Source organism: Cygnus atratus, chromosome 10, assembly GCF_013377495.2.
Source record: "Cygnus atratus isolate AKBS03 ecotype Queensland, Australia chromosome 10, CAtr_DNAZoo_HiC_assembly, whole genome shotgun sequence".
NCBI classification, from domain to species: Eukaryota; Metazoa; Chordata; class Aves; order Anseriformes; family Anatidae; genus Cygnus; species Cygnus atratus.
Window position 1 is genome coordinate 22,312,845 of NC_066371.1, and position 14,616 is coordinate 22,327,460.

The following is a 14,616-nucleotide window of genomic DNA, read 5'->3' on the forward strand; positions in this document are numbered from 1 at the left end:
TACAGGTACCTGTACCAAAATACTAATCCTGGTATGAATGGAAATGTGAGCACAGTGGGGCAGAACAGGTTAATGTAAAAGACAGAAAAAGCAGCAGAAGATAATGCAGGACTTGAACAACAATTACAATAGTGGACTGTATCGGTAAGCACTACCATTTGCAAGGTGATCAAATGGATGAACATACTGTTGCTGTCAGACCTAAAATACTTTCACTCTCATAAAGGTTACAGCACAAATGACTCATTACTGAAGACCTTGTGATCGACCAACAGAAGTGCAAGCTAGAAGGCTGCTGTGTAACACCCCTGCCATCTCAGTGCTTGCCACTATGTGGGCACGAAACCACGAGGGAATTACAATTATAAGGGAACAAGTCTAAGTGGATAAAATCAACTTGCTTAAAGATAAATTTTTTTAAACACATATCTCCTTCCCCTTCCATAAGATTTCACAGTTTTGTATTACTGCAGTACAGGAAATGCTGTGTGTTTCTTTTTACTTAAACTGAAGTTTACATTGATATGCCTAACTGCTGATGTAAGATTTAGTGAAAACGGGAAGTAGTAACTCAGCGTTTTGCTTGAGCCACTATCCCTAATAACCGTGGCCTTACATTTATAACATGATTCACAAAAGAAGCTTTGATGAGCAAAATACTCTCCTTAATTCAAATATCTCCTTGAAACAAAATGAAAATGTTGCACCATTAAATGCAAACTGAAAATATTCAGTTAACACGTAGAATCACTCCAGTCTCATGTAGTCCAGAAACGTACCTGTTTGTTCCAATACCTGATTCCATGCAGAAAACATTTGTTTACAAATAAAACTTGCTTCTCATTCACCGATTTCTGTTCTCCAGCAAGACCCACCAAATGTCACTTGATTAACAAAATGAAGCATATATGCAAAAGATAATTAAACATCCTCTCTGCTGCTATCAGCTGGGTCAGGATTACAATGGCCTGCTATCAGATGGGAAATAAATGACAAGGAGGTGAAATTCTTGTATCAGAATACAGAGATTCTGAGATCTAAGTCTAGAAACTTTATGGAAGGTAGTTTCAGGTATATGGATCAGATTATTAAGAAGCTTTTTGTCCTTCACTTGCAAAACCAACTCTTTAAATTCACAATTTTGTTAAAACAGAATCCAAAAAAACTGCTTAGGATTCAAGTATCACATCATCAGATATTTAATTTGGCCTTAGTTAAACATCTTCGGGAGATAAATGGAAATTAAGGGCATTAAGTCAACCTAAAAATATCACAATTTTCATCACTGTTAATTTGCTATTGCCACAAGCTATTTTTAACATTATTGGAATGTTATGAAGGAGAGAGGAGGAAGTCTTCTTTACCTTCCTTAACATGCTTCACATTTTGCAAAGAGTAAGTATTATTATTTCTGCAATTCTGTGGGTTTTTTTTCCACATAGCATTAGAGAAAGAAAAGAAAATGTAGCAAAATGCAGTGTGAATGAGACAACCTTCAATAGCATGAAAAAAAAAAAATCAAAACTGATGACAAATTTCATCTGTTATAAGCTACACAAACTGATTTATTCTAAATTTGCAAGACTACAAAATTTCTGATCTGCTATAATCACAACTTCAACTTGCAGATGACCAAAACATTGGTCAGAGATGCTGAGGCTTCCCTTCCATGGTGATGTTTATTAATTATAGACATTGGTGATCCAAGCCTAACCACGCCTGTGTTATGCCTCAGCCTGTCAGCATGCATTTCTCTCACCCACAGCTGGTAATGGGGAAATCTTAACATGTCAAAAAATGAGGAAGTCTGGTTCTTTAAGCCATACAGATTTGCCTTCACATTTTCAATGATTATTGTACCAACTCAGAGGGTGACAAACAAAAAAGTTCAGTGACACACTTTTTTTATTAAATACTTTTTCTAGATTTTACCAATACGCCCCTTCAGTAATTCATGCAGAAACTTCTAGTAATAGATAGACTGATAGATTTTTTTACTCCTTTCCTAAATCCAAGTAACCAAACCCACAGTTTTTCAACACTCTTCAGCTTTAAAAACTAAATATATCTCACTCTCTTGATGTGCTTTTTGTGAACATTCCATTTACTCGTATGTCAGAATATAAAAGCAATGTCACTAGTCACTAATATGCATTCATAAACAAAATACCACTGAGGGCAACCTAAAGATGGTGTTACCTTTAATTGGGTAAAAATTTCTTGACATTGAATTGGAACCAATTTGTTCTAACTCCCTAAACTAACAGCTATAATAAAAATAGAGACATATCCATGAAAATGCAGGTAGAATATAATAAAATAATAACTGAGCACATAGCAAGTGTTTCACGTGATATAATACAAACAGGCATGATTTGAAGTGTGACCTAGAGACAATATAACCACATGTAGAAAATACAGATGACAGTTTTCTCCAAGAGTCTGGAGAGTGATCATCTTTCACCAAGAAAAAAAAAAGAAAAGAAGAAATAAAGCTCTTGGAAAAAAAAAGAAAAAAACCACTAATTACCTACAAACAACAGCCTTAGCCATATCCCAGCAAGACTGCATTTGAAACGAGCAATCTATAACTGCCTCACCTCACCTCACCTCTACTTTTCTCTCTTTATCCAGTCCCAGAATAAAGCTGCTGGGGGAGGGGCTGGAGGGAGAGTGGAGAATCACAAACCACAGGGACACCAGTGAGTTCCCAACAGAGCGCGCTACTTGTTCCTCTGCCTGGTAGAGGAAACAGCCTCTCCCCTCAATTTCAGATCAAGCCTGCCATCTTGTGAGATTCAGATTCAGGCCAGCGTGCACGCTGAACTTGTCTTCCTTTCTTAAGGCAGCAATCAAGATTTTTTGATCCCATCCAGGATGAGGAAATAAAATCCAGAACATGTTTTTTTAAGACATGATGACTAAACGTATGCTTAAACTTGTATTTGCCTCTGGGAAATATTTTCTTCTGTTACAAAGCCCATTTCATGTTTGCATGAGACTTAAGTCAGCAGTTGGCAACTGCTCTTACTTTAACCGTTTCAACATTTCTCATCTCTCACCATTTCTGGGTGTGCTACGGAAGCTGATATGAGTCATCCTCTTCATGTTTTCTGTTGCTCTCCTGGATCTTCACCCACTTCCTTTAAGGGACTAGCTTTCAGGCTGCAAGTCCCAGTTTGAGAGATTCCTTCATAACAATTTTCAATTGTTGTACTAATCCTTTTATGGGAAGAGAAGTACATTAAATAAACTCGAAAAAATAGTTTAGAAAGCAGTAATTTAAAATATGTATCTATTACTAAGATCACCCAAATCTATCTTAGAAATATGTATCTGCTTTATTAAAATAGCCTGGCATAATTGTTTTGTTATGCTAATTATCCTGAATATTCTTAAACTTTCCAAGAAGAGTATTTCCTGTCTTCACACTGAGATGTTACTAGAAATCAGCTAATTCAGGGCCTCTCAAAATAAAATTAATTTTGACTACCTAAAGTACTAACCTGCAATTTATGGAACTTCCTTTTTGCAAACACTGTAACCTTGTATTCTCCAAACATGTATGTGCCTCTTGTAATCACAACCATCTGCAGCTCAACTGCACTTGACTAGAGCCATTTTAATTCAGTTCTTCAGGATGACTCATTTTTACTGACGGAACAAAGATACAGAAGAAACAGTGAAAGTTGTAAAACTCGTTTCTGTTCCTCACTCTAATTCCAGACACATAACTCTTCCTCCATTAGTTAGCAGCTGGCAAAAGCTGCAACAGAATTATTATGATTTATGTCATGAAACCTTACTTCCCACACAAGCTACAAGTCAGCTTGAGTACTTGTCTTTCTCTGAGCTACAGTATGCAATAATTTAGCTACACTATTCTGATCCTCTTTAGGGAAAAAGTGCGATGTGATTGAAACCATATGCATTAAGGTAAGCATCTACCATGAGGTATTTACACGCTACCTCATCATGAAAATTCAGATTTTCAGCTGCTCACCAGTGTCTTCCTATCTTACTGTTACATTGCAAGTTATAAACATGTCAGTTCCAGCATCTTTTTAAATCTCAATTGACTCTTATTTCTATTTTACTTTAAAACAGCAGATGAATTTTTAAGTATTATGCTTCAATTTTGGTTTCCACACTACCTCAGAATAACTCTTTTGCTATATCAAAGAGCTTCCAAATTTTAAAGCTCAGATAAAACAATAATCAACAGACATTAACATAACCCACGTGTTCCTGGAGTGATCTGATACCTAGCCACTGGGCAGAACTACACTGTAGAACCATTTTTCCTTATTAGATAAAATCACATTAAAAGCTAGCTGTGTAATTGTAAACCTGGTGGGTCCTAAATAAATCAATGACTAAAAACAGGCTTAGCTCAGCAACAGCTGTTAAGAACCTAGTGTTACAGAAGTGAGAAAGAAAGTGCTTCACAACTGAGCTCAGAGATCAAGCACAGAACGACAAACCACTATGGACAGAGTGGACTACATTGCAATTGAAATGTTACGTAAATATCTACCTTACTTTCCCCTCCTCTCACCCTGCACACTTTTCTGTTTTAAATACTAACTTGTACTTGTCTTTTTGCCACCCAGTATTTCCTTTATTATATTCCTTTATAAAAATGGCCACCCTCCTAAAGAAAACGTACTGTTTGAAGTAGGGTGATGAAATTCTCAGCCTTCAGCACTCTGGTCTTCTTCTCAGTGAAAAGGTTTTTTTGTTCCTAAAAGCTTGGCTTAAAAATTCACTCATGAGTTAATTTTACAGAGAATTAGTGCCAGTACAGTCAACAGAACAGCATGCTGTTCACACTACTAAACAAACCGGGTGTTTTCGCTATATGAAGTTTAGCTTTTCCGTGACACATTGTATACAATATTAAGAATTGACAACAGCGATTCAGTTATAAGAAGAAAAATGTCTTTAAAGTAGGCCTACATCATTCTTGAGCTGGCTTTATAAATTCTTATGAATGGATTCATATTGCTTCACTGAAATCAAACTCAGATAATGAGCCCAATCTGAATCACTACATGAGCCTACCTTCTTTCTTTGACCACACAGCTAGAAACCGCATGTATATTTTTGAAGCCAGAAATATTTTTCACTCTTTTAAAACAGTAACGTTCACCTATGAAGCTCCTACGAATCCTAGAAAACAAGCATTCCAGATACTGTATCCAGTTATGAAACAGCACCAGAAATAAAGATCAGAAGGATATTTTTATTCACTGAGCTAATGTTTTTTAATAATGAATAATTATCTACAGAATATAAGTATGAAATTTAGTCAATTTAATTGAGATTACTCTTTCCATACATATTTTGTAACTCTGTTGACCATCTATTTTAGAATAAAACCCATCAGCTTTGGCAAGGAAGTCCTAGTAAAGTGAGCGAACCCCACAAGTCCCCAATTCCTTGATCACTATGTGCCCTACCCCATACTTACTGCAGTTTTACCCTCTGAGTTGTGCCAAACAGCTAATTGTAGGGCTGTGCTACACAAATTTACTGAAATAAAAATTGACTTTCCCAAAAGGAGATCTATTTTAACCAAAATTGTTTTCATTTAATTCACAGAGCAGCTCACTACTCTATTGGCACAACAGCAGTGATGGCTAACAATGGCAGGAAGAGGAACAAGCAAATAAGAGGCTTAAATCGGCTTCACCACAAAAGCCAGATATTGCAAAGCCTCATTCCCTGATGTTTTCCTCCTTTAAAAGAGAAATAAATATTTCTGATGTTTCATTGAATTATTTCCTGTTTTACAATTTTCTATTTGCTTTTCTATGGTCCTGAATAAAAAAAATCAAAATAAAAATCACAACAGTAAAAGTAACAACTTTGCTTCTAATTATTTTCCACAACTTACCACAACCCTTGCCTAGGGAAAGGGACAGCCAAGCCCTTTTTGTCAGCAAAGCCACATGTCAGAGGCAGTTTTTAAAGAGACTTGCTCTAAAAATGATGGTGACTGTCATAGAAATAGGAGGGTGCTGCATACTCAATAAGCAACATGGCAGAGGGTTTAGGAAAGGAAAAACAAGGCATCCCAAACTCAATGATGGGAGAGATCCAGAACCCCAAATTTCAATTATTAGTTTTAAACAGCTGAAATAGTTCCTGACTTAATTTTGTGCAAAAAGACAAAGTGATCAGCAAGATTCCTTCCAGCCTAGAGGAAGCACATAAATCCACATACAATAACAAAAACTGGAAGATTTCCAATTCCCCTGCACATTTGTTTTGAAAACAACATGCCATCTAGCTAGTTTCATACTAAGTGTAGATTAATTGACACAGTTCCCACTTGCTCCCTTATCTTTAGTTCCTTTCTTGCAATTTTCAACATTAAGAAACTGAGAATCTGCCAAATCAGTAGCATCTAAAATTTCAAGGCTCTCAGGCTTTCAGTTGCTCAAGTATTGCTCCATACTGGCTCAGATAATGAATGGTCATAACATCAACAGTATCAGCTGAATTTCTCAGTATTTCTGCTTATCAAGAACAGCTGAATTTGGCTTATGCATGAACTCTGCTGTGGTGCCCTCTAGTTATCAGACAATTACAGCAGTCACATTATTCCTACTAACAGCATGTTTTGCTGCTATAACCTTGGTTACATGTGCTGGGGGGGGGAAGAAAGCCATAGAACCAAATGAAGCATTGCAAGTTTGAGAATTCAAGGACCTTTATCTTGCAGAGGTACCAAACTAAGCAGATACAAAACACCGATGAAACAGAGCAGCCGATTTTGTAAATGGCTATGCAATATAAGGGGGGAGAAAGATCCTCACAAAAATAACCAGGACGGTTTAAGGTGTCATTACCACTTACTCTCATGAAGTTTTCATCTGCCACAATATAACATCAGCCTTGATAGTTCAAACTACTGTTAAAAGCTGTTTTAGTTAACCTAGGTGACTTTGAAAGGAAGCAGATAAAGAGTATTTCCACCCCTTGTTCTGCCAACTCTTTTGTACTTGGCACTGATAACGGCAGAAAAGTACCCAACTTACACTGATAAAAGTGGAGCCTTGCAGTCCTTTTGCAATCAAAATGCACTATTTCTACTCAATAACAGCCTAATCCAAAATTATGAAGAAATAGAAAAATGACTTTCATCTTCCTTCAAACAAAAGCAAGCAACTGAACCATTGAGGATACTAATCCATACCATCTGTTGGAAAAAAAAAAAAAAAAGTCCAGGCTGTTCTACAGACTACCCCCTCCACCCAGTATCAGCCTTAACTAAACACTGTTCAGGAGTCAGGTATAGGTGGCATTTTCACAAGCTAGTTTTGTGGTTCAGCTTTATGCCAACAAACTGCTTCTAGGCAGCTGTAAATGCAAGAGATTCTGCAACACATCTATTATAAGTTACAGTTAAAAGCAAGAACCTGCTAGGTAAGTTCTAAGTAAATTTCTTTTCTTGTGTTTATCTAAAGCTGAAGAGAAATGGTAGTCGAAAATTCTACCTTTTGTAATCCTACAGCTGACACAGGAGAAAAGCATCAAGGATTACAATGAGGTGCTGAAGTGACAAAAAGTAACAAGTCAGCAGCCATGCTAAGGAAAACCGTATTTTCTGGAATATGGAAAAGAACTCCCATTGCCAGTAGGAAAGACCAGAAGGCAGGACTCAGCCACCCAAAGGCTGGAAAAAAAAGATGATAACCCTATGGGATTGATTGTTGGAAGAAAGAGGCTAGACTCAATTTATATTCCTATTTACAAGTGATCATTTGTTGGGTATTATAGAGAAAGGAGGAGGATGACTGGAAAGAATTTTGAGCCAAAACTTCAGTAAAAGCAAGAACATGGGAGTGACCAGAAAGTGGAAAGTGCTCCCATTTGCTTCACACCTCTAACAGCAGCAGGCTGGGCAAGGCCAGCATCTCTGAGGGTCAAAGCTACTCTTCTTCATTGGGAAGAAAAGCAGAACTTCCTTTCTCCTCTGCCTTCCCATGCTTCCAAAAATGAGCTACTTACCTCGTAATAACAATTCAGCTAAATCGATAGAAATCCACTGAAAACCAATATGAGGATGCCTAGACAGTATTTTACTGAGGTGAGTATTCAATTGCTTAACAGAAGTTACACAGCTTGACATACATACACAGATGCTGAAGCAAAAAGTATTTTCAAATTTGGAATGCTACTGTTATTGGAAGGCATCATTGGGCACGGGCAGATAGATACTGAAAGCAAAATATTCAAATATATTTAAGCAAATTAAAGGAGCAAGTAGTACCTGTACAGATTTTGCTCACAGAGCTTGCTACTTCTGGCATACTATCAAGAAGCCATTTTCCCTTATCTCCTCATTAGCAATTACTTGAATAGGAAATCAAGATGTAAATATTCCCCTTATGCTTCTGTCATTCAGTCTGATGCTTCCTTTTTTATTCTTATTTATATGTAAATATTTATAGTTAGAACATGCAAATATAGAAGCAGATACTTCTTGAATTCAAATATCCCATAGTAACTAAGTTTCTTATCTTTGTTTTTTCAGAAACTTTTTCACCACATACCGGAAAAGACTATAACCTGATATCATTTCTAAAGAAAGAAAGCAGATAAGATTTCCGATATTCTGTTTCCAGTCAGCAAAGTAGTTAAACTGAAGAATTCCCAACACCCATAATCAGTTTTGTGAGACTGAAGTTGAGTTGTTCCTTCTTGCACTCCTTTCCAAGAATTTCAAAATTCTAGCTAGCTCATACTGTGTGACCAGTTATACTTTATCTTCTATTGTTACACTAGCCTCGATAAAAGGGCAGAATGACATTTTATCAACTTTATGCTTTCAGTGAGCAAACTACACAATAAAATCCACACAACACATGTACATGTAGTTACAGCACTTAAGAAACTTCACAAAATACCAAGTAGTTTGGATATTTCCACCACAAATTTGTTGCATATAATCTGTGTCACTGGCCACAAGTAAAAAAAATCATTATCAGCCAATTATTTGTTCTTTCCTTTGTTTCTAGGCATCCTGAGTATAACACCTTATGCAAAATCAAAGCCTATTACATGCATCGTAAATCAGGTTTAAATGCTAGAAGAGATCTTTCTCAGGGCTTTTACTCTGAAGATTTTTGACTCAATTAAATAATTTAGACTGTTTGAAGAACTAGACAATGAAAAAATAACAAATGCACAATGCAGCAATGATGCAACATTAAACTTCATTAGGCTGGGGAAAACAGTCTTTACTCAGCCCTAGTTCTCAAAAATCCTGTCAATACCAAGAAAAAAAAAAAAAGATTTTAGAAAATTTCAAATATATTCTGCATATACATACATGAAATTTTCACCATTTATTGCACCCACCATCTAGCTGCTGAGTCACAGACAGTCAAGAAGTCAGTGACATCCTGCATTCAGTTATACCAGACACGCACAGACTGCTATTCAGCTTCCCAAATCAAAAGCTTAACCAAACAAAATTCACAGACTGCAAACATGATGCCCTTTTTAATAAATAGGATCTTTATCTACACAATAAGAAGCTAGCAAAAATAAAAGTGATATCGTTGGCTGACATATAGGCTCAAATGATTTTTCTTTCTTTCTTTCTTTATTTTTTAAGATACAAGCCAGAGTTAGCTTAAATATTTTTATCTCCTTGTAGTTCAGCACAGGCCCTGCAATTCACACTAAGTGATAACCTGGGTTTTTATACCACTCACATGACATAATAGGCAACTAAATTCTCCTATTTTCCACCACTTTCTTTAAGGTCAATTAAACATGTAACACACCATACCATTCATTCATTCGAGATACTCAAATACTCGATAACATAAATTGTACTCTCCAGCTATTTTAGTCAGCATTACTAATTATTGTTACTAAGCATTACAAAGAAATGCCATGACAAAAATAAAATTTTATTGCTCAATACCACAAGTAGGACAGAAAATGATATGAGACATAGGAACAGTATGTGTCAAGTCTCCACCCCTCATTGTAGGCTGGGGAAAGAAGTCCCTAAGTCTTCCACATCCCTCTCCTTCATCTGAAGACTGTTTCTAGCTTTGAGGATGTTCCAGAAATGGTAGTAGAATAGTGGGAGAAGTTTTAAAAAAAATAAAATTACTGGCCAGGTATCATGACACTTCTTTGAATATCACATTAAAAAAAAAAAAAAAAAAAACACAAAACATACACAATGATAAAATTCTACATGATTTTCTGACAAGCATCCAGCAGGAAATATAACATTCATTTGCTAGTATTTATTTGCTTCATTAGCATAAAGAGCTTTTAATGATCATTTCCCAGACTAGAAAAACAGTGTAGTTTAGCTTTTTGTCCATGTAGGTCTCTTTTTTTTTTTCCTGCAGCATAAATTTGTATGCTTATTTACCATGTAGAAAACAACGCAACAAAATCCTAGCTAAACCCTAGCGAACAACAGCAAGCGAAATCAGCAGGGTCTCAATAAAGGGTCCCCACTAACACTGCTGAAATGCCTCACTGCCTTCCCAACACCCAGTTCCTTTCATGCAAACACCAAACAAGGTGCTAAAAACCGCATGGTCAGAGACAGTTCTTGCAAATGAATTGTCCTGAAGTATAAGAATTTGCCTCAGCTACGACTGAACTTCACTTCCACTGAACTGCATTTCTTTTTCCTGCAGTATAAAGTCTTTTTTATAACAAGTATAAACTATTGACTTTTTAATGTCTCCTAGGGCACAAACTTCAGGAAACCACAAGCCTGACTTCTCAACTGTACAGCACTTTGAAGGCTACTAGTAATAACACAGCACAAGCATAGCAACAGCATTGAGAGATTAAGACATTTGCCATATGTGAAAGATTCCATGAGTACAACTGGTGTACTGTTGAAGTGAACAGGAGTTTTTCCATTTCCCATCCCCCATGACACTACAGCCCCATGGTCATCTGCTAAAAACTCAAAAAACGCAATAAAAACTTCCTTTCTCATTTTCATTCTATTTAAATAATGCAAAATTAATGTAAATATTGCCAACATAAACAACTCTTGTACTTCTTTAAAAAAATAAAAAAAAAACTAAGTCTCTCAAGATAGCTGTCTACTAACCTCACAGAAAATTAGAAGTAAAGCTTCCTTACCAAACTTTTCCTTCTTCCATTCCTCCTCTGGCACATTGGTTTATTACGGCAGGACTATTCATGGTAAGTGCTGAGCTTTCAGAATTCATCTTTTTTTCTACAAAGGAACAACAACAACAAAAACATGAAGACCATAATATAAGTGAAAAACTTGTTTACTAATTCACTAGAAAACCCACATTTTAGGGCAAGCACTTTTAAGACCAAATACAGTACATTTTACTCACTTAAGTAAATCTCCTAAATCAATGGGATTAATTGGATAAATACACTGAGAAGGATTTGGCAGTTTTGTGGACTTGCTAGCTGCGCCAAACTCAACACTGATTGTCTTTTGTTTACTTTTCTGAATAGGTGCCAGAAGAGTTGATGTCAGCAAGCCCCTATCCAGGGCTATGCATAGTGTCAGTTATGTTAATTCAGAGCAGCAGTCAGGGCTGATGTTGCTGTGGAAGGATCCACACAATGCTAGAGAGAAAATTTGGATTTCTGATATTTAAAGATCTTTTCAGCATATTTTAATAACTTACAATTTATATTCTAGTAATTTAAGATCATACTTCACAGATTTGCAGAAAAACACAATTCACTCAGGGCTGAAGTCATTCTCACAAACAGCACAGACAGTGCAATCCTGGCAATAGCAATCCCGACAATAGCAATCCCCAAGATATAGTGCTTCTAAAAGGTCTGTATGGCCAAACATGCTTCCAGCAAATGACTCGCATGATAAGAACAAACCAGATCTCTAGATAAGGCAAGTTAATTTCACATTGAAACACTGCTAACATGAAATGTCTTACACTTTTTTTTTTTTTAATTTTGCTTTTAAAACAAAGAAAACAAACAACAACCAGATCAAAAGCAATCTTCCTGATCTTGAGATTCCTAATCTGACTTCACGCCTGGTTTCTATTACGATCAACCCAAAAACTCAATGCATTACCAGAGAACAGGCCCACCTATTTACTAATCTACTAGAACATAACCAGAAAAGAGGCTATGCTTGCTAAGATAATAACCCCTCACTTTTTGCAGGAAGGTATAAAGAAACATTGAGGAGCTGTTTAAAGCTTTGCAGAACCAGGGTCACGGTCAGCCCTGAGAGCCGCGGGCAGCAATTGGAGCCAACTGCAAGGCCTGCAGGCTGTCACTGGTGGGCAGGTGAGGCCCAGCTTCACGAAACAACTCCTGTGAAGAGAATGCCAACCTTGGATCCAAAATCATGGCCAAGCAGGGCTGTATAAGTAGCCCTAGCAAGCATGTTTCTCAGAAAGAGGTCCCAAAAAACAGCAATGTAAATTCAGCCCTGACAGGACTCAGTGTCCTCTTTTTACCTCCCGTTCGCAGTCAGCAGAGCAGGCAGCACTGCCACTCTGAGGAACAACAAATGGCTGACAAGACAACAGCTCCGGTTTGCATCTTTTACATCCCTTGTACTAGAAAGGGATATAAATTCTGCACAGGCAGTTTCTGAGCAAATTTGTTTCCTGAGATCGGAAAACTATTCTGAAAGGGAAGACAATGAAAGCCTCGCCTCTGTGAGGGCAAGAACAGAGCCTGGTAGCCACTGACCTCGTCTTGGATCAGTGCCTGACCTCAAATTCACTCCTTATTCTGCAGCTGGATCACTGAGATAAACTCAAAAAAAAAAAAAAAAAAATCAGAAATGTAATAATTCTAGAAGTGGCTCAGCAGCAGGTGTTGAATATTAAATTATCGCTTGCCTCTTCAGTGTGCAGTAATGCAGGAGGAGGGGAGATGTTCTTACAGATATTTTGAAGGAACAATGAAGGAGTCCAGACATCTTCTGCAAAGTCCCCTATTTCAGGGAGCAATTTCCCAAGAAGGCAAAATACAGCCAATTTCTGCTCTACCTTGGGAAAGCCCAGATGTTTCAGTGATCACAGCAGTTGCACAAGCAAGGGTTTTTACCTCCTCTTACAGTCACTCGAACTACTAGGATTGAAGGTTCAAAGGAAAGTTAAAAGCAGCCTATTAATTCACAAAGTTGCAACCCAAAAGAATGAAGTTACAAAACCACAAGGTTGCCATTCCAGAAGAAAAACAATAAATAAATCTACTGTTTGCTTATGAACTAATACTGTACTATTAGAGTACAGATTGTTTAATCTATGACTAAAAAAGTATTCATCACTCCCCTCCCCACCCGAAGAAACACTCCAGACAGAACTGCACTGAGATTCCCATGCTGAAACTAGAGCAACAGCAGAGGACAGAAAAAATGATACCAGTTACCATGTTACAAAGTTTTCCTCTGAACAATTGATAATAAGGGCTGACGCTTACCTAACAGAAAATAAATGACATGCCATAAACACAGTTTCTGTTCTCTTACGTTCCACAAAGAAAATGAGCTGAAGTAATACAGAGCGGAATACATCTTGTCAAACTGCTCAGCTCCCTCACATTCCCAGTCTAGTCTCTGAAATTGTCACTAACATCGTACTCCTTCACGTCCACAGCCTTAGGATCTTACAAAAATCTGCTTCTGGTGTTTTCTGTAACATAAGAGGAGGGCAGCAAGAGGCCAGCATCTATTCATTTGAATAGCAAGGTCTCATCCACAACCTCCAGAGAGATACCTATACGCTGGATAAAACAGTGGGCTTTCTGACAAACTGGATACCACGAATCATACACAGCTCCTGCTCTTACAGCCTCCACCGCTCAGTTTCCAGTAGTAGGATAGGTTGGCCAAGTCACACAACAAAGTGCTACCCAAACGTGCCACTTAAACACACGGAGGAGGTGGGCGTTGCAGCCAGCCCATACAGCAGCAGTCAAACATCCTTCCTCAGCTGGCACTAACAGAAGTGAGGATGGGAACCTCCAGTATGCCTGGCCCTCTCTCAGCCCTGCGCTGCAGCAGCACGCTTCTGCAAGATGGGAGCAGGTACCACAAAGCATCCCTTCAACTTCCCACCCTCACCAAAGAACAAACAATGATCCTGCAACACCCACCACATAATCCCTGCCTGTTTTAGCACAAACTCCCAGCATCTTGAATGACTTCTGTCTGTTCAGCTTTCCAATCCTACCCTTCAGAAATGGAAAGGTGTCTCACAGCCTTGGGATCAGGCACTTGCTCATGCTGCCACCAGCGTATGACATCCATCACTCCCACTCCTGAGGCTGGCCAGCAGTGAGTCAGACAAGCTTCTGGAAAACCATCAGGGATACTCCAGTCAGCCTCTTCCCAAAGACAGGTCTACGCAGGTCCTAGTTTGCTCTTTACCAGGAGAGACAGGTAATTAAACAGCTGATACCCATATCACTGACAAGTTTTATGGCCTTGTCAAAATACCAGAAGATTCTTAGGTTCTAAATGACAAATGGAAAATTGGTATCTATCTACAATTTCCAAGGCCATGGATATCAAATATCACCACTACTTCTCTTACTTGGAAGTCATTTCTATGAAAAATTCTCAGCCTGCAGATTCTATCC

At 37.8% G+C, this 14,616-nt stretch overlaps 1 protein-coding gene across 6 annotated transcripts in view; it reads right to left on the minus strand.

Annotated features, from left to right (window-relative positions):
* Window positions 1-14,616, minus strand: part of ARHGEF3 (Rho guanine nucleotide exchange factor 3) — a 126,827-nt gene that overhangs the window by 103,498 nt on the left and 8,713 nt on the right. For 3 of the 6 annotated variants that reach the window (XR_007708703.1, XM_050712797.1, XM_035558379.2), the window contains exon 2: window positions 11,146-11,242. Coding sequence is in view for 4 of the 6 variants with exons in the window: in XM_050712797.1 (XP_050568754.1) it covers window positions 11,146-11,234 (89 nt within the window). In the remaining 2 variants the exon portion in view is untranslated. Of the gene's footprint in view, window positions 1-11,145; window positions 11,243-14,616 lie in introns of those variants that run through there. The other 3 variants (XR_004780505.2, XM_050712796.1, XM_035558383.2) reach the window with 2 other exon arrangements.